The sequence below is a fragment of the Pipra filicauda genome, unplaced genomic scaffold (assembly GCF_003945595.2).
Source record: "Pipra filicauda isolate LSUMZ 115617 unplaced genomic scaffold, ASM394559v2 scaffold35_size7292922_pilon, whole genome shotgun sequence".
Taxonomy (NCBI): domain Eukaryota; kingdom Metazoa; phylum Chordata; class Aves; order Passeriformes; family Pipridae; genus Pipra; species Pipra filicauda.
The window spans coordinates 3858863-3880078 of record NW_024104487.1 but is presented as its reverse complement, the minus strand read 5'-3'; the positions used below and the strand labels follow the sequence as shown (position 1 = coordinate 3880078).

General features: G+C 40.3%; 1 protein-coding gene across 6 annotated transcripts in view; it reads right to left on the bottom strand.

Moving 5' to 3' along the window:
- TNPO1 (transportin 1) overlaps window positions 1–21216 on the bottom strand; it is a 72522-nt gene that overhangs the window by 29455 nt on the left and 21851 nt on the right. For all 6 annotated transcript variants that reach the window (XM_027752183.2, XM_039384569.1, XM_039384570.1 and 3 more), the window contains 3 exons: window positions 7169–7318; window positions 1706–1812; window positions 576–709 (listed from right to left, as the gene is read on the bottom strand). In XM_027752183.2, coding sequence (XP_027607984.1) covers window positions 576–709; window positions 1706–1812; window positions 7169–7318 — 391 coding nt within the window. The remainder of the gene's footprint in view (window positions 1–575; window positions 710–1705; window positions 1813–7168; window positions 7319–21216) is intronic.

Below are 21216 nucleotides of genomic sequence, written 5' to 3'. Positions count from 1 at the left end.
CGTTAGCTTTTTTTGCAGCAGAGGCACTCTCGCTACTGTTCTTTGTAATGAATATTAGAAATAACAATTTAATTCTGGAATTTTTCTTCCATGCTGTTATTTTAGAGAGATTTAATATAGTTTTACAGTGAAAAGATGATGAGCCCATTCAATTTGATTCAGGTGAAAGTTCAGTTAAAAGCAGAACTTTTTTCACCAAAGCTCAGAAACTTCTGTCAGCAAAAGAATTTTTACTCTCCTATTGCTGAAGCCATTACAAAAGGAATGCAAAATTATTATTTCTAATCAGAATATGAAGTGCAAACCCCAGCATTGAATTTTTCATAATAATATGCAAAAACTTTAAGGAAACAATTTGATTTTCAAAATTATTGAGAGGGGAGATTGTTGCATTAACCAAGCAGACAAACATGGAAATTACTGATGCATGGAATCTTTGTCGATCTCTGCAGGGTTATTTAAAAAAAACAAAGTAGATTTTAAACAGCTCTACAAAATAGCAGCCTTGCTGCTCATGTAAATAAAATTTAAACATAAAGTCTACAGGTAACTGTAAGCACAATATATAAACCTACCGTATTTTTGGACTGCTGTGCTTGAAAAACTGCAAGAACTTAGGTATCATGATATTGAGTGGCCGATCCAACACATCACTATCTAAAATTTCAGCAGAATCTTCACATATTTTCTGAAGAGCGCCAAAAGCACCCTGTTTAAAAATAAATAAGTAAGTAAACAAACAAATAAATAAATATATTCTTTCACATTCTGAAGAACACCAAATTTCAGACTTTGTATACAATAGGTAATTTCAGCACAACACAGTATATGTAGCTAGTTAACACTGTAAATGCAGCTAACTTAATATGGATTAAACTGAAATATCCTTAAAGGCATTTTATTTAAACCAGCATCTGCCAGCTCTCAAGCTGTGTGAGTCAGTAATGGAGAAGTTGTAATTTTAGTTTTAGTGTTCAGTGCTCATCTATTCAATCATATTTTAAAAAATGTTTAAAAGCTAGATCTTATTTGATAAATAAATAGAATGGGGCAGGAGTATCCAATTTAATTAGATATATAAATGTATTTCCTTTCATGATTTGTTATGGGGCAAAACAGAGATGACACTCAATTTGAGTTCCATTTTCAAGCATTTTTTTCTTTTTCTGAGAGAAAGCACCACTAAAACACTACATAACAGCATGGTGTCTTGGACCATCAGTCATCTCTGAGGATCACTTTATACAAAATGTTTCATACACTTCCATGGAGACAGTATCAAGTAATTCAAATGGCAAGCAATCACAGAACACTTTTCCAGATTAAGGTACAATAAGAATGAACTCTACTTTTATGTAAGAGAAAATTCAGGGTCAACTTAATGACACTGATAATGCCTAAAAGAGTAGTAACTTCAGGACACTTCTCAGCTGAGATACACCAACTATCTTATTTGCTTTTATGCAAATCTTATTCTGCTTTTATGCAAAAAACCTAAATTCATTTGAATGAACAGTAAGAACATGGACTGCAGGTAGAGAAGAAAGTATCAAACTGAGCCACTATTCCCCAAGGAGAACACATGGACATGTATAAAGACACACAGAAATGCACACAATACTATACCTATACAAAGTCTCCGTGAAGAGAGATAAAAATAATCAAATTCAGATGATACTCTTTAATTTTCTATAAATCTCCTTACCTCACAGGTATTGTAATCTTCAGAATCCAACAGGCTGCAAAGCTTTGGCAAGAGTTCTGGCCAATTCTGTAATTCCCCTTTTGAGGCAATGGTTGTTATCAGAATGCCTAAAGGAAACAGAATAATGAAGGAAATGAGATCTCACATACTTCCACATTGTTCATATCAATTTTTCTTATTTTTCTCCTCTCAGATATTGTAGGACTTAAGAGATTTCTTGTTTTGTTAAAAACTGGCATGCATAAAAAAAGGAAGCACATTTAATTGCACATGTTACTTGAAGGGCTTTGAAAAGCAAAGGTGGGTTGTTCCTTCCTGCTACCATGAAGGGCTCAGACATTAGAAATCAAGCACAAAGTAATTTCACTTAAGGAAATAATAATTTACAACATTTATACACATATATATGTATATAAAATAATAATTAAAAACATGGCAGGGCAACTTTGGCTCTAAATTTACTAAACACTGTGCAAGTCTGGACCTTCAATATAGAGTATCCACTTCAAGTCACCTCTTGTTTGTGATGATACAAAAGCATCAATGTGCCAATCTGTCAAATAAACTTACAACCGAGTGCTAAATTATGTGTTCGCAACTCTACTGTGTTTACATAGAATATTAAGGACAGATTCTAAGACCAAGATACCTAAAAAGAGCTTAAACACAGGCAAGTCATCCAGTTATGGGCTGTGAGATCCAGCAAACAGACAGGTCAGCCCAGAGAGTCACTAATTCTGCTTCCAGAAATCCCAGGAAAAACTAATTAGGTGACAAGAACAGGGAAGGCAGCTTATAAAACTAGGACTGAGTTTGTATGAGTTCATTTTGCCTCAACGCAAAATGAAACAGGTAGCATAATCCATTCTGCTACTGGAAGTTACTGCTAAGGAGTATGAACATAGAAGAACTTGATACTACTACAGCCAGTAATCTCTCAAGTGAAAAGTGATAGAAAAAGCTTCCTAAGCTTTTTTCATTGAGCTAATCACAACGTATCATTTTTCTTTGGAATAAAATGTTAAAATTCTTGTTAAATACACAAGAATACAGGACAACATCACAGAGCAAAGGACATTCTGGACAGGACACACAGCAACTAAACAATATTTTGCATCATGTTTCCTTTGATGCAACAGGTTGGAGAACTCACACAGACAAAGCGCAAAAATTAAGACAGAAGCCAAATACAGTTTTACAGCTCCAGAAGTAGTTTGTATACAGTTCTCTTCATAACTGCAACTGAATAGAAAAGATTCCCAAAAGCCTATGGAGATCTATGGAGTCTTAAAAAACTACATTTTTCCTGAATATTATCATCCTGTAAAGAACACCAGATGCATTAATAGAAAATACTTATCTTAGTGATGCTAGATCTTAACCACTTCTTTTTCTTTTATAAAAATAACAAAATAAATTAACTTTCTTGCCTCCTAGTCAAAGCACTTAATTTGCAAATTTGTCTCTTTAACTTAGATCTGGCACAAGTTTGTTTGTACATTTAATACAAGTTCAGAAACAAACGTAAGAATGAAATTCCTGGACCTCCTCTGGACTAACATGTGACAGAAATCATTACAAGCCTCAAAGGGATAGGTAGTTTTAGGAAAAGAGTTGGCTGAAGATCTTTTCAAGGTCTAGAAGCGTTTTCAGAAGATGATAAATGGTCTGGCTACATTTGTAGTATGTCCAAGCTTTCACAGCTGAAGGAAACTATTGAATTCAAAACCTACTTCCAGTGTTTTTCCAAAAGGCCTATTCCAGACAGCAACAGGACAAACTAGGAGGAAATACTTCCAGATGCATAGGCAAGAAGTGACTTGAGGCCACTGGCCCTTGCAACAGAGATGTATGCAGTTCAGATCATACATGCCATTACAAACTTTCCATACAGATCTGTGGGAAAGCCATTTAACACTGTGGTAGTGCTTTTGAAATGTTAAAGAGACACTTTGGTAGAGACAAAGAAAAAAAGAGAGTAATATTGGACTACCAGGAACTTAGAGAGGCAACTGTTATAGCATTTGACAGTTTGCAAAAGGTTTTAAGAACAATCAGGAAGCAGCCACATAAAACTAAGTTTCAGGGACTTATGTTCATGCTAAAAAGAATCTTCATCGATTTCCAATAAGCATCATTTTCCAAAAGCGAAATTTTCCCTACACACCTTCTGCTTCATTTGGCCAGCAGGGAACAGACACACCAGAGAAAAGACCAACACTTTCATGGTACAGAAATATGGACATCAGAGAATAATCAAAGTAAAGAAATAAATCAGTTTAGTAGCCTGAAGCTTTTTGACAGGTTTGGTCTAGACAAGGCCCTTCCTTCTGACCAGCATGCAACACTTCAGGTACAGAAATATGGACATCAGAGAATAATCAAAGTAAAGAAATAAATCAGTTTAGTAGCCTGAAGCTTTTTGACAGGTTTGGTCTAGACAAGGCCCTTCCTTCTGACCAGCATGCTAAGCAACACGGTTAGCAAGCTGAAACTGAAAGTCTTTATAAAGATGGTCTTTGATTTGTAATTAACTTCAAAACAGTATTACGGAATCTTTTGATATTTCACTTGACAAATATGAAATCTAACTAATATAGCAACTGGGCTAATTAAGCAGTAAATACACAAGAGAACTAACTCCAGAGGGATGTCAGAAATTGTTAAAAACATAAGCTTACTTGTTTTGACAACATCTTTTATGTCACTGTTTCAATTACATGTAACCTCAGTTTACAGGATCAATTCTACAATGAAAAATTTAACACAAAGAAAAAGCAGCTATGCTTCATTACTTTTATGCCAATAATAGGACAGGGGGAAGGCTGGGGTTTTGAGTGTGGTTCTTGGAGCCCCTGTAGCTCCTAAAGTTGATTTCTGAACTCCTTAACTCTTAAAAGCTGAATTTCATAACAAAATTTCCCCTCATAGGGCAATCATTAGCTTTCAATTTCCTCCTGCAGTGAAGCTCTCCAGTCCTACTACTAGTCTTAAATGCTCAAACTATTTTTCCTGCTTGTGTTTAAGTGGAGCTACCACTAAGGTCATGCCTTAGACTAGAATCCTTAGCAAGTTTTAAGAACAGTTGCAGGTACTTCCAAAAGAGATGCAATTATATCCTGGTAAATTTGTGCGTTCTCATAAATGCAGCTTGAACTTGAATCCATATTTCAAGATCAGCACACAGGGTTTTAAAACCTGTACCACACAGTACAGAGAAGTTACACTCTGTTACTCCTTTGGGGATTAAAATAAGGATAAGCTAAGTAAGGATGCAATAATGTGCAGTTATCATTTGGTCTCTAAGTCACAGTTCTAAAATCAACTCTATTACCATGCTCGTTCTCCTCAGCAAAGTGACTTTGAAGGACAGGATTAATCAGCTTGCCTCTGTCTTGGCCAAAAGGTATCAGCTTTCATCTGGCTAGTACTAGATGCTGGAGACCACAGAGCGAATCCTGCATTAAATCTTCTTTGATTCTTTATTTTGATGTACTTACTCATCTTGCTCTTAGAATGCCTGAGATCTTATTTGCAATTGGCTCATTAAATTGATAGTGCTTAAACTGCAAAAGCCAATACTCATCAAAAAGGGCAGCTCTAACTTGCACATGCCAACTCATGCTAAGAAGGCAGTCTAGGTAGGTAGTAATATATTTACAGCTAGAGTGCCTGACTCTCACCTCTGCGACCCGGGTTCGATTCCCGGCCCCCTGGGCAGGTGGAGCTCGTCAGCCTTGGTAGGCAATCCACCTAAGAGAAGGTCACTCTAAACAAACCTACATCCTGGGGACCTCACTGCCACTGTCCAAGCTTTGCTCGGCCCCGGCAGATGAACCTCAGGACTAAAGGGTGGGCTCAGTTCAGCGCACGCTGTGTCTCACCTAAAAATCCACTGCGCAGGCTGGAAGGGTTAATGACCTTTCCCAAAATCTTCGCTCGCGAAGACTGGCCATTATTATTATTATTATTATTAGTACCAAGAAATGAGCAGGTACCAGACCAACATCATTACTGAGAGAGATAGCTCCAGAGATCCAACAATTCAGAGAGCACAACGCACATGCTAAACAGCTTATGCAAGCATATAGTTCATCAGTTGCTACCATCTTCAGAGTTCATATATGCTGAAAAATCCCTGCAAGGATCAGTTAAAGCTGAACAATAACTGAGCTACTAATCCACAAACACTTTGTACCAGGAGAAACTAAACAGTAACTGCTTGAAAACAAACGATCCCTGCCTCCCTCAAAAAATTACCCCACAGATCGTCACCAAACAAACCTAAGACAGCAATCCAAGTGGAACTAGAATATTTTCTTTAGTCAGCTCCACTGTACTCCACTGAAAACTCCTATGAACAAACAAGTAAGAGTGACTCTTCTACAACCTGAAATCCAAATGTACCTGCCACTCAAAGACATGGAACACTAATATGGAACATTATGGAACATTAATAAATATGGACCATTAATAAAATTCATTGTAAAGCAGCTTCATAAGTGACAAGACAGCAGGAAAAAGCTAAGAAGTGAGTATTTTTCTCTAGAAGGAATCCTATAGAAAAAGCAAAGGGTTCTAAAGGAACAGTAACTGGTAGATTATTTTATAAGGAGTCAGCCGATACAAGCTGAGTTTCTTTCTGAAGTGACATCCATACCCATTTTCTCGAGAGTATTCAAATATATATTTTATGTTTTTCTAGTTTTTGAGCAGAAAAGGAAAATTACTACAATACTGGAGAAAATCATATTCTCAAAGAGCAGACAGAAAACCAACTTTACCTTGAAATAAGTTAAAATAATACAAATATACACAATTTATGAAATATGTATACCAAAACAAAGTACTTACAAAATCAGAAAATTGTGTAACAAAAAAGAAACTTCTCACTGGCACTAGATGATCTCTAAGGTCTCTTAACCATTTTATGATTCCATGTACACCACACTTTATCTAGTATTTTCTGACAGAAGGTATTTAAGAACAGAACCTCCTTATGTGAATGCCTTATGCATAGTACGATGATTCCCTGAAGGGATGTGCATTTGTGTGCATAAGGGCAGTGGGGTGCAGGAAATAACTAAAGGAAGTGTTTCCTTGATGTAACCAGAGTAATGAAATAGTTAAGTCAGACCTTTACCTTATTCCCATTTTTAGGTTGAGAAGCTGGCAGCAAGCTCAATTTTAGTAGATTCAAAGAAACTTACATTCAGTTACATTTCACGAAATATGAACTGAATTGCTGTATCAATTCTAAGATAATAAGAATCAAAAGTGTGACTTTTTATATTCTCAGTAAAGAAAAATACTAAAATATGGTGAAATGTCTCATTAAAATCTGACAATTATCAGAAGCAAACACTTTTAGGAGTTTAATAACTGTTTATGTCACTAGTGCAGCTCTCACCCATATCAGTAACATTTTCAGTATGAAGAATGCAGTAATAAGAGCAAACTTACCTACAGTAGCTCTAATTAAGGGGGAGGAATCACCAATGTTGTTCAGACATTCACTTTTAATGAAGTCAGTTACCCCATTTGGAAAGTTGTGAAAATGTGCTTTTACGTTATTCTTCAAGATAAGACCACTCAAGGAACGTGTTGGCTCATCTGCAACAGAAAGTCAACAACAGTCAACCTTCAATCAGCTCACAGGAATAAAGCAGATTTCCAGAACAATGCAAAAAGATTAAAGCTTATATAAAGATATTAATCTTCATTCCCTTATCTCTCCTTGCAGCTACACCCAGCAAACGTTTTCAGGTTCAGAGTACACAAATCAGAGGGCTGGGCAATCACCAACCATATGAAGTTCAACATGGGAAAGTGCTGGATTCTGCACCTGGGATGGGGCAACCCTAGATGTATGTATAGACTGGGGAATGAGACGCTTGAAAGCAGTACCACAGAACGGGACCCGGGGGTCCTGGTTGATGGCAAGTTGAATATGAGTCAGCAGTGCCCTGGCAGCCAGGAGGGCCAACTGTGTCCTGGGGGGCATCAGGCAAAGCATAGCCAGTCAGTCAAGGGAGGGGATTGTCCTGCTCTGCTCTGCACTGGGGCGGCCTCACCTTGAATATCGTGTGCAGTTTTGGGGCACCACAGCATGAGTAATATGTAAAGCTATTGGGAGTGTCCAAAGGAGGGCAACAAGAATGGTGAAGGGCCTTGAGGGGAAGCTGTATGAGGAGCGGTTGAGGGCACTTGGTCTGTTCAGCCTGGAGGAGATTGAGGGGAGAACTCATCACAGCCTACAACTTCCTCATGAGGGGAAGAGGAAGGGCAGGCACTGATCTCTCCTCTGTGGTGACCAGTGACAAGACCAGAGGGAATGGCCTGAAGTCATGTCAGGAGAGGTTTAGATTGGATATTAGAAAAAGGTTCTTCCCCCAGAGGGTGGTTGGGTGCTGGAACAGGTTCCCCAGGGAAGTGGTCACAGCACTAAACCTGACAGAGTTCGAGAAGCATTTGAACTTGGGCAAATGGTGTGATTCTTGGGGTGTCCTGTGCAGGTCCAGTACTTGGACTTGATGATCCTCGTGGGTCCTTTCCCACTCAGCATATTCTGTGATACACTTTTCCTATTTATTCAATATCAGAATATCAGTGTTACTAACTCTACATTTTAAGAAAAAGTTTTGAATAGACATATAGGCAAGAAATATATCTGAAGTCACAGGATATAGAAGACTCATTAAAGACATTAGTTAGCAGAAGACAGACATTTTGATTATACTGACTAGCTTGCTGCAACACTGATACTGTAAGGAACTGATGACAAACCTGCTTTCACCATAGTAAGATACAGAAATGATGTAGGGACTATGTAGTAAAACCGCTACCCTCTAATCCCACAGAAATAAAATGCTCAATCTTTTTAGAAAATTAAGTACAGTAATTCCTTCAGAAATTAGCTATTCTATTGAATCTATTAAATTAATAATTAGAGAGAGAAGGAAAAAAAATCTTTAAACAGTGTTAACAGGTAAGTGTTACACAGTGTGAACCATAAGAAAAATGCAGCTAGAATTGACCTGAACTGAGTAAGAATTTAAGTTCAGGCAACAGTTTCAGTTCTTTTCACTGAACTTTCTCTAAGTTACTGGGCCAAGTGGAAGAATTGGAGAAGAGTAGCTTAGATTTTTCATTTATAGTGGAGCAGATTCATGTTTGTTTCTTCAACCAAGGGCACGAGTAACTTGGTATTAGTTCTGAAATATGCTGAAAGAGAAATCTGAATGTTCTATATAGAAAGTGTTAGTTTACAGTATAAGAAAATTTAAATTCACAGTTTACAGCAACCCTTATCAGCACTGGAAGCTACTTTTAATCAGCATTTTAATCACCTGTTTGACTTTTTTGTATAAAGTGCTGATTTGGGTGAAATAAGGAAACTTCTTTTGTGCCAAGAATTAGTTTACACATGGATCTATTCCAGCCCTTCAAAACTATTAATATTCTAACAGAAATAAGGATAAGCAAAATAAGAGATACAACTTTCAAATTTAAAGTACTTTCAAACTAAAGTTACTGCATCACAACACCAAGACTCTCAGTACACCGCACTGACCGACAGACACTGGACACTTTATATATGTGGTCTGTGCTAGTTAGCATAGAAATACCACTTTTCAGAAGTGAGGAGTTTGTTTGGCTGATCAGAAACTAAAATTCGTTTTTATAAACTGATTTTGAGTGCTAAAACCACTGCCATCACATAATTTTTAATCTTTTTTTTAATGTTCATATTTCAGTTCTCCTAAAGAAGAATCAGTTATAATGCTCCATAACTATGAATGCATTGATATATAAACAAGTATAGTCTTTGGAATTCAGTAAGTTTATAAACCATGAAGCCATCCAATGAATACATATTTGAAACAATTCTACAACTTTACCTACTGTTTTAAATACTCACCACCTTCTAAATAATGTAAAAATTAAAACTTATTTCACTTGCACAGTACTGCATTTCAAGGGCCAGAAACTTTTCTGGGAGAACAGAGAAGGAGGGAAGAAAGAGTTTATTATTTTAAATAAAATACTAAAGACTGTATGCACGGACAAACTTTTCCCAACCACAGAACTTATTTGTGAGCTGTATTAGGATTGTTATTTGGCAAGTCAAATCAAGTAATTTTGTAAATGTTTAAAAAGTTTCAAAGATATAATCAGTAAAGATATGGTAGAGATTGACCTAAAGAAAGAAGTTATCACTTGAACTCTTTATCAGTCTCAAGTTTGCTTGACATGGTCTCTGAATCAAAAGTGAAATCTTCACATCAACTCTTACACCACTATAGTACGTCAAACTCTGATTGTTTTACGGAGCTGTCATGCAGTAATAGGTACACAGACATCTTCAAGAAATCCAATCTTCCATCAGTTATTACTATGATTTAAAATTATGCCTGGCGAGAAAAGAAGCCAAGGGACTTCTTTAATTTCCACGTTTTAAAACCTTGCAAGCCACAACAAAACAGCAGCAGCAGCAACCACAGATACTAAATACAACAGTTACTGTAAATCTGTATCAACTATCAGTATCTTCGTGGGGTGAAGGAAATCAGCGTGACAACCAAAGTCTGATTAGAATACACTAAATCAGCCACTATAAACTCTAGAATGAAAATACTAAGTAGTGCACTAAAGAAAAACATTAATCTTTTAGAATGCCTGGCTACAGCTACAAAATGGATAAGGCAACAATTTCAATTTAACCAAGCAGAGATACATACACTATTAAGTTCCCTGTGTCAGAAATAGACAGATTAGTCAGTTGGTTTAGATAAAAATCAAGGTCATATTAAGGTGAAACTTCAGGACCATTTTTTTCCTTCATGAACTATCCTAGGGTGTGCAGCAGCTTGAAACATCTTTAATCCAGTCCTTCAGGCAAGATAACAAAAAGACTATTCTTCATAGCAGGTGATTATCTCAGTTATCTGCAACAAAGATTCCATGCGATTCACAGTGGAAGTTGCATCTCTGACAAATGAAAAAGAAGTAATGAAGCAAGAATAAAGATTAAAAACAAAAAGCAAAAACAATTATCACCATACTGAGAGGTGACAAGCAGAAATCACAAAGAAGGACTTTGTGCTAAACAAACACCAACTACTTCAGACAGAGAAGCAGCACAGAATCTGATTTTCAAGCATTAAAAAAATCCCAAACAAATCACACCATAGTCAAAATCTTAGTTTGAGAAAAAATCTTCTAATACAACTGCACAAAGGTATTTATGGAATCCAGAGTGTTCAACAACTTGACAGCTGGACTGTCAGAAGACAGTAACATAGGATGGAGTTCTTGCTGTAACACCAAGATTACAAGCTGATGGCCTAAGAGCTGAGTAAGACACTCCTCAATCTTCATAGATTCTATGATTAGTTCTGACAGCTATATGCTTCAGCCATCAAAAAAGCTCACAGTCTTGCCTCCTTCTATCTCAGTCAACCTGGAAGTATAGAGAGTGGATAAGAACCTAAAGTACAAGAAAAAGAAGCAAAGTGAAGCAGACCTCTCGCATTTGGTATCATCTTCGGTGCTAAAACAGTTCATCAGTTGAAGATTCCTCTCTCACATTGCCTCACTTTATAATAAAACCATATAACATAATCATCATTTGGTTCTCAGCAAATTTTCAATTGCTTTACAGAGCAAATGGATGCATATGCACATAATGCACATATTAATTATTCTAGGGCTACTGCAGTGCTTTTAAGAACCAAAGTGTGCCCTCAAACAGTCCTATTTCCTCTAATGAGGGTTTGTATGACACAGGGTGCATATGTGAAAGCAACAGGTTTTTGTAACTCAAGTCCCCGTGAGCTATGTTTCACCATGCCTTTAGAATCATAGAATAGTTTGAGGTGGAAGGCACATCTAAAGGTTATCTCATCCAATGCCCTCACCATAGGCAAGGACATCTTCAACTAGACCTGGTTGCTCAGAGCCCAGTCCAATCTGACCTTGAATGTTTTGAGAGATGGGGCATCCACAACTTTTCTGGGCAACCTGTTCCAATGTCCTACCATCCACGTTCTAAAAAATTTCTTCCTTATTCTTCCTTCCAACTCTCTTTTAGTTTAAAATCATTACACCTTGTCCTATCACACCTTGTCCCCGCTAAAAAGTTTGTTCCTGTCTTTCTCACGAGTCCTCTATTAAGTATTGAAAGGCTGCAGTGAGGTCTTCCCAAAGCCACCTCTTTCCCAGGCTGAACAATGCCAGCTCTCAGCCTTTCCTCATAGTAGAGGTGCTCCAACCCCCTGATCATCTTTGTGACCCTCCTCTGGCTGGACCTGCTCTAACACGTCCATGTCCTTCCTGTGCTATGCTAGATTACTAAATGAACTAACTGGGATGATGTAGTGGGTTTCTGTGGCTGGGTTTTGGTAGCGGGGGGGGCTACAGGGGTGGCTTCTGTAAGAAGCTGCTAGAATCTCTGCCTGTCCCATGGAGCCAATGCCAGCCGGATCCAGGATGGACTTTCTGCCACTGGCCAAGGCCAAGCAAATCAGGAGTAATAGTAACGCCTCTGTGACAACATATTTAAGAACAGAAGGTTATGGCACAGAAAGAATTCCAGCCAGGGAAGAGCAGAGTGAGAACATGTCAACAACAATGCAGACACCAAGGTCAGTGCAGAAGGAGGGGCAGGAGGTGCTCCAGGAGCTGGAGCTGAGACCCTGCAGCCCGTGGTGCAGATCGGGGTGGAGCAGCTGTGCCCCTGCAGCCCATGGAGGAACATCGGGGTGCAGAGACCCACCTGCAGCCCATGGAGGAGCCCCTGCTGGAGCAGGTGGATGCGTGAAGGAGGCTGTGAACCCGTGGGAGGCCCAAGATGGAGCAGGGTCCTGCTGGAGACCTGCAGCCCGTGGAGAGGAGCCCACGCTGGAGCAGATTTTTCCTGCGTAGGACTTGTGGCCCCTGTGGGGGACTCACGTTGGTACAGCTCACCCATGGAGGACTGCACCCCATGGAGGAGTGACCCACGGGACAGCAGTTTGAGAAGAACTGCTGCCTGAGGGATGGACTCACACTGGAGAGGTCCATCAAGGATTGTCTCCCATGGGAGGGACCCCACGGGAGCAGGGGAAGGGCTCCTCTCTCTGAGCAGCGGCAGAAACAACAACTGACCGAAACCCCCATTCCCCTTTCCCCTGCACCACTGGTGGGGGGGAAAGGGAGAAGATGGAAGGAAGGAAGGGTGGGGGGAACGTGTTTTTAAGACTGTTTTATTTCTCACTCTTTGGTTCTTATCCTGTTAGTAATAAATTTAAGTACTATCCCCACTTTGAGTATGTTTTGCCCATGAAGGTAACCTGTAAGTGACCTCTCCCAGCTGTTATCTCAACTCATGAATCCTTAGCTGGGTTTTTTTCTCTCTCCTGTCCAGTTGCAGAGGGAGAGTGAGAAAGTGGCTTCAGTAGGTACCTGGCATCCAGCTAGGGTCAACCCGCCTCAGATGAGAATAGCATTTGTCCATTCACAAGCTGTGATAAAACGATTTATGAGCATGGCTATATTTTGCTGAATTACTCTTGTGATATTGGCAACATTAAACATTGGGGTGAGACTTTAACTGCCTATCAATCTCTATCTTAAAGCTGTTAAGTCTTTCTCAGAAATAAGCTGTCATTCTATGTTTCAAGTAGTGATATGGATTTACTATCTACAAATACAAAATGTGTATTGACAGTGACTAGTGTCACTTGCACATGAAGATTTCTGATGCATTAATGAGACTGTCTCTGTTAAAAGAGGTAAAATAAAAAAAAATAAGGATCCCACCACAGCAGTGTAGTAGGAAGCAGAAGATTAGTTAATTTCTTCTGTCCTAACATATAAGAATATGATACAGAAACAGCTTAATGAGCTTCTTGGCAGCAAAAATTCCTACTTTTTTTGATTCTAGACTATACTTTTAAGTATAACACTTTTGACTTAAACTGATATGGTTTACTACCATGTCAGAGGGTGGAGTGATGATATTTCAAAACATTCAGTGTATCTGAACACATCAATGACCTTGAACCATAGTGACTAGTCTGAAACTAATCAGTGCTCTCAATTGACTCGTGAGTCATGGAAAATAATTTAACACAATTGCCTAAGCTAAGGAATGTCCGTAAGGCACCAAAACAAAGCTGGAAATGTTCTGCTGATGCTGAGTTTTGCATATTTACTGAATAATAACTAGCAACAGCTCTGATTCTGAAGACAGAAAATAAAAGTGAACTGTGGACAATATGGGAAGAGTATTGAACTGCTGATCAACAATTAACTTGTTGGTTATTGCACTGAGTTTATTTGGCAAGGTTTTGGTAGCGGGGTGGGGGATGCAGAGGTGGCTTCTCTGAGAAGCTGCCAGAAGTTTCCCCCAAGTCAAACAGAGCCAGTGACAAACAGCTCCAAGACAGACCTGCTGCTAGCTAAGGGTAAGCCCATCAGCAGTCATGGCATCACCTTTGGGATAACAGCAAAGAAGTAGGTGCTGATCTCTTCACTCTCATGACCAGTGACAGGACTGAAGGAAATTGCATGAAACTGAGCCAGGGGAGATTTAGGCTGGCTATAAGAAAAACGATTTTCACCCAGAGGGTGGTTGAGCACTGGAACAGGCTTCTCAGGGAACTGGTCACTGCACCAAGCCTGTCAGTCCAAGAAGTGTTTGGACAATGCTTTCATGCACATGGTGTGATTCGTGGGCTGTCCTGTGGAAGGCCAGGAGTAGGACTTGATGATCCTGATTGGTCCCTTCCAACTCAGCATATTCTATGATTCTGTGATTCTCTGATTTAAGAAGGGAAAAGAGTTACCGCACAAGAGCAATTGCAGCCAGAGAAGACAGGGGTGAGAATATGTGAGAGAAACAGCCCTGCAGACACCAAGGACAGTGAGGAAGAAGGGGCAGGAGATTCTCCAGGCAGTGGAGCAGACTCCCCTGCAGACCACGGTGAGACAGCAGGTCCCCCTGCAACCCATGGAGGGAGCAGACATCCACCTGCAGCCGTGGAGGACCCAGCGCCAGAGCAGATGGATGCCTGAAGGAGGCTGTGACCCTGTGGGAAGCCCACGCTGGACCAGTGTCTGTTCCTGAAGGACTGCACTCCATGGAAGGGTTCCCCACTGCACAGCTTGTGGAGAACTGCAGTGTGTGGAAAGGACTCAGGTTTCAAAGGGTTGTGGGGGACTGTATCCTGTGGGAGGCACTGCACACGGGAGCTGGGGATGAATATGAGGAGTGCTCCCCCTGAGGAGGAAGGAGCAGCAGAGACAGTATATGATGAACTAACAACAGGCCCCATTTTCCATCCCCCTGCACCAGTGGGGGACAGGAAGTAGAGAAAACTGGGAGTAAAGTTAAACCCTGGAAGAATGGAGGGGTGGGAGGAAAGGTGTTTTTAAGATTTGGCTTTATTTCTCATTACCTTACTCTGATTTGATTGGTAATCATCATCATCATGGCTGGGCTTCGCAAACGAAGATTTAGGAAGGCTCTATCCACATTTGTTACAAGCACACTGGTGGCTAAAAAGGCCAATACGAGATAGACATGTCTGATTGCAAAAGGCACAGCAGAAAGACTCCTTAGGTGGTATATTCTGCAAGACACAGTTCTTTCTGTGTTGTCTTTTCTCCTTGAGAGTGATCCTGCACGCGTTCTCAAAGGAGACAGCTGAAAGATCACCGCCTCCCTAAGATCTTGCTTTATGGTGAACCTGCCACCGGCTGCCACAAGAGAGGAGCCCCAAAGAGGAGATACAAGGACTCTCTGAAACAACATCTCAGCCTTGGCCATATTGATCAACATAACTGGTCTACTCTGGCCTCCAATCGGGAGGCCTGGAGACACACCATCTATAACGCAGCTGACTGGTAATAAGCTGAACTAATTTCCTCAAGTTGAGTCTGTTTTGTCGGAGTCAGTAATTGGTGAGTGATCTCTCCCTGTCCTTATCTCAACCCATGAGACTTTTGTTATATTCTCTCTCCCGTGTCCAGCTGAGGAGGAGAATGACAGAGCGGCTTTGGCGGGCACCTGGCATCCAGCCAGGTCAACCAACTACAGTTAGTTATAGAAGATTCTGTATTCTAACTAATAATGAACACACATCAATTAGAATGCCAAAATCTGTACATCTCTACAGGCTTGCAAAACCAGGAAAAGTTTAAAGAACTAATCCTCTGGTTTCATTCCTACTTTCAGCTTCTCTACCAAATCTCCACAAACTGGGTGTCTCAGCACTTTTCCTCTCTCATGTAATTTTATGTATCATCTCCTACTGCAGCAGTTAAATCAGTGCTAGAATTCTATTAAGAGTAGAAGAATCATTAATAAGAAATACAGATTCAGCAAAATGGAAGCACGATTCACTACAAGGTCCCAAACCACATAACAAATGCAGGACAGGGCTGTAGTTTGAGAACATTTTAAAAGTAACGTCATCTCGTCTTTGGCATTTACTTTTTGAGGGCCGGGGGGAGGATGACAACATGGACTTTTGCACTTAGTCAAGTGCATAGGAAAGGGAAATTATGAGGTTTGCAATGGAATTTGCTTAGACAGCATCTGGCAGTGAGAGAATACATATTTAGAGTCATTAATCCATCTGAAGAAATGACCTGGTCAGATGAGTAGAAGTTTTGTCACTCTCTGAATATATCAAAGGTGAATGGTATATATATCAAAATATGTGACAATTTGTCATTTGAACAGCTGTTAGTAGAAGGATTACTTGGATAAGTAAAATAAGGCTGTGTTATCAAATTGAGTCATTCAGAACCCAGTACAAACTGCTGAGTATTGGGAAACACAAGCTACAGGGCACTAACAACATTGGTGCTGTATAGGGTGCTTCCCAGAGGAATTTTTGACTACTTCTCCTTCTGCCTATATTCTATAGGTATAGCTTAAGAGAAACTTGTGTGGTAGCATGCAAGTATAAGTCTTGTTTTATGGCCCGACTGCTTTGTTTCCCTGATATCCTTACTTGCCAGTAAAGCTTCTTCTCCTAATATGCCCTTAATGCACTATTAATAAAAAGAAAATCTTCTCCTTTTTACTTCCTAGGGCTATACTCAGTGCATTTCCTTTTTTTTTTTTTTAATTCTGACGGACTTTTCTGGACACTAGAATCAGATTTTCAATCAGTATTAGGTTGCACTCTGGTAAACATCAGAACATAATTCTGGCAATAGTGGAGGTGTTCTTCCTAACTAGCTAGTAGTAATAAAATGGAGAGCACAGACTGCTTTTAATTCAATATACCTTTATACATTTAATCTTTCATTTTTGTTACTATTTTAGGAACTTAGATCCTTTAGTCTTTTTTTTGGCTACATGCAAGTTCTTACTAGGAAGGCTAAGAGTACCAGTGAAAAAGAAGCTTTGCTGTGTGACCAGGCTGCTCTTCCTCTTCTGAGCAACTAGAAATCCATCTTCAGTCTCTTTAGTTTTCAGTTTCTACCTACAACTTCATCAGCCTCCTTTCTTTCTGGAGAGGAAAATGAGAAAACTGGGAGCACTTGCCATTTTGGAATGCTTAAAGCTCATGAGACTTACAGTTTGCCAGAGTTACCTCTTATCAGTAGTGTATCTACTGACTGAGAGAAGATCATCTATCACTTGAAGTTACGTGACTGCTTTTTCCTTGGAGATACCAAAATAAAAATTTGTCCTGTTGAATCTACACTTGCTTGAGCAGCCAGTATGTGAGACTTCAGATAAAGCAGAGAACCTCACTGGAAAGTAATGTTGCCCAGTCCACCGCTGTAAGGCTAAGCTGTTATAAACTCCCTACATGGCTGAGTGCAGACTGCAGTCACTGTTGTTATCTGGGATCAAGCACCTCCTCAGGTTTGCAGATGACATGGATCTGAGTGGTGCAGTTGACACAACAGAAGGAAGGGGTGCCATCCCGGGAGAATTGGACAAGTTTAGAATTGGGCCCACGAGAACCTCATGAGGCTGAACAAGTTCAAGTGGAGTTGCTGCACCTGGGTCAGGGCAATCCCAGATACGAATACAGACTGGGAGAAGAAGCCATTGAGAGCAGTCCTGCAGAGAAGGACTTGGAGGTTCTTACAGATAAAAAGTGGTCATGGGACATGACTCAACAATGTGTGCTCACTGCCCATAAAGCCAAACACATCCTGGGCTGCATCAAAGGCAGTGTGGGCAGCAGGTCGAGGGAGGTGATTCCACCCCTCCACGCTGCTCTAGCGAGACCCCACCTGGAGCACTGCATCCAGCTCTGGGGTTCCCAGCATAGGAAGGGCATCAACCTGTTGAAGCAAGGCCAGAGGAAGGCCCCCGAGATGGTTACAGGGATGGAGCACCTATTCTATATGGAAAGGCTGAGAGAACTGGGTTTGTTCAGCCTGGAGAAGAGAAGGCTTTCTCTTTACTCAGCTGTAGCCTTTCAGTACTCAAAAGAGGGAGAGTGATTTCTTCCACTGGCAGACAGTGATAGGACAGGAAGAATGTTTTTAAACTAAAAGATTAGATGCTAGAAAGAGATTCTTTACTCAGAGGATAGTGAGAGATTAGAATAGGTTGCCCAGAGAGGTGGTGGTGCATGCCCCATCCCTGGAAGTGTTCAAGGTTGGGTTGGATAGGCCCTGAGTAATGTGATGTAATGAGCTGCATGCATCCCTGCCCATGGCGGAGGAGTTGGAACTAATCTTTACTGTCCCTTTCAACCCAAACCATTCTATCATTTTTTGATGATTACGTAACTGTCATAGCACAGTTGTTCCTGAATGCCTATTCAAAGCAGAAGGCAAAGCTGAGTACCTGAGCTTCATGCAGTTCTGAAGGGAGAGAATTATGTCATTACTGAAGGAGAAGAAAGGAGTTTAAAATGCTTTGCAAAAGCAGGAGTAATGCTTAGCCTATTATTAGCATCAAACTGTGGAATCAAGATGTGCGTTTTCTGTAGACAGTAAACAAACTCAGTTCTGTAGCTGGTAAAAATACTGGGGGTACTACTATCAGTAATATTAAAAGTATTTGGGGTTTTTTTCTGGGTTTCACTCCCTTCTGACATTAAAGGAAAGGTGTTTTAATCTGTACATGAGAAGTGGTAATGTGCATTCCTTTATTAGGCCAGATTTGGCTTCATGAAAGTGGTCAGCTATCCAATTGCACCTGGCCCAGCACTACAAGCTAACAAACACACTGAAATGGTTTTATCATCCTAAGGCCTCACAGCAAGTATGCTTTCTGAAAATCTAGAAAGAGATGGTGATATTGCTCCCCAGGAGCCATCACAGACCAAATCAGATCAGCACATAGCCTTTCAAGCAGGAGGCACATCAGAACTGCATTGAATTAAATACTGCTTGGTGAACAGAAGTGCCTTTAGAAACACCAGCAACACTTTCCCTTTCTGTAGGAAAACACTCCATAGGAATGCTTGATACTGGCATTTTAAGTACACTAAGGTTTGACACGAGAAAACCACCAAACATCACTGAGTAAGAAAGTTTGATTTTTAAAAAAGCATTCAAAGAAATACACATTGCAGTAGACTATATTCAGCTTGTAAGACACAATAAGGAATGGCTTGAAATAGCTAGCTAAATACCTCCAACTTACCCCTAAAGATTTATTTGAAGGCCAAACCAGACATTACCTAAGAGTAGCTGAGCCTCAGATAATGACGTAGCAATGCTTTCCTAGTATGGGCTTCAGGGACAGGGAAAGAAACAATAATGGAGATCCCATACTCCTGATTCTGGATGTTCAGAATACGGAGCTTCAGGAAAGCATCCCAGAAGCACTGAACTACACAACACAATCCACAACCCAACTAATTTTCTTTCAAGACTTTAAACAAATAATCTATTAGGAAAAGCCTTTTCCTTAAACCTGCACTACAATATCCCTACAGAAGCATGCAAAGGAATAATTAGCCAGCATATTGGGGAAAACCATGGAATTTTTAGTGATCTGATAAAATAATTATCTCCTAATAGGTAAACTAAGCAAGTTTGCCAAACTGGGAGGAGCTGCTGACTCCTTCAATGGCAGGGAGGCCCTGCAGAGACACCAAGATAAGTTGGAGGGATGGACAATTACTAAATTGAAGTTTAATAAATTCCAGATTCTGCACCTGGGATGGGGCAACCCTGGGAGGTAAGTACAGACTGGGGAACAAGAGGCTGGAGAGCAGCCCCACAGACAGGCATGTGAGTCCTGGTCAATGGCAAGTTGAATATGAGTCAGCAGCCAGGAGGGCCGACCGTGTCCGGGGGGGCATCAGGGAAAGCATCATCAGTCGGTCGAGGGAGGGGATTGTCCTGCTCCGCTCTGCACTGGGGCAGCCTCACCTTGAATATTGTGACAATTTTGGGCACCACAATGTAAGAAAGATATTGAGCTATTAGAGAGTGTCCAAAGGAGGGCAATGAAGATGGTGAAGGGCCTTTAGAGGAAGCTGTATGAGGAGCAGCTGAGGTCACTTGGTCTGTTCAGCCTGGAGAAGAGGAGACTGCAGGGAGACCTCACTGCAGTCTACAACTTCCTCATGAGGGGAAGAGGAGGGGCAGGCACTGATCTCTTCTCTGTGGTGACCAGTGACAGGACCAGAGGGAATGGCCTGAAGTCATGTCAGGGGAGGTTTAGGCTAGAGATGAGAAAAACATTCTTCCCCCAGAGGGTGGTTGGGCACTGGAACAGGTTCCCCAGGGATTGGTCACAGCACCAAGCCTGACAGAGTTCAAGGAGCGTCTGGACAATGCTTTCAGACACATGGTATGGTTTTTGAGGCTGTCCTAGGCAAGGCCAGGACTTGGACTCAATGATCCTTGTGGGTCCCTTCCAACTCAGCATATTCTTTGACTCTATTTTTCCCTTGAGATATTTATGCACCTCAATTACTTTATGCATTGATTAGTAAAACTCTTTTTGTAATTTTTCATATATCTGAACTTCAAAGAAAAAATGGTTTGCTACTGTTTAAGTAGGACACTATACATGGTATGCAGTATGGTATACTATAAGGGCACACTAATCTGATGACTTCTGAATGGTGATGCAATCAGATTCACTGCTTGACAATTTTTTTTGTATATTTAATGGTGACATTAAAGTGTGGTGATTGTAATGGGGGGGAGTGGTAGGGGAGCTTTTCTTTTAATTTAACAGTTAAGGCTCCTGAACCACTTTTCTAGATTAATCCCACTCAAAGATACCTTCCTGAAATGCGTAGCTGGCAAATTAACACCTGACCTCACAAAAAAGTCTTTTTCTTGCTTAGCTTCAAAGATCTTTCAATACCACCAGGCCAAGAAAGTACATAATGGAATGGACTCATGAAACCTGCTGTACAGATGAAGTTTAAATTTCAGACTCAGCATAAAACATTCATATCAAACACATAAGACCACTTCAGATCCCAGTAATAGCTTAAAAAAAGCTGTTTCAAATTCTATGTGCAAAACTACATGAGTTATTAGTATCAGGATTACCAGAACATAAATTACCATCTGGG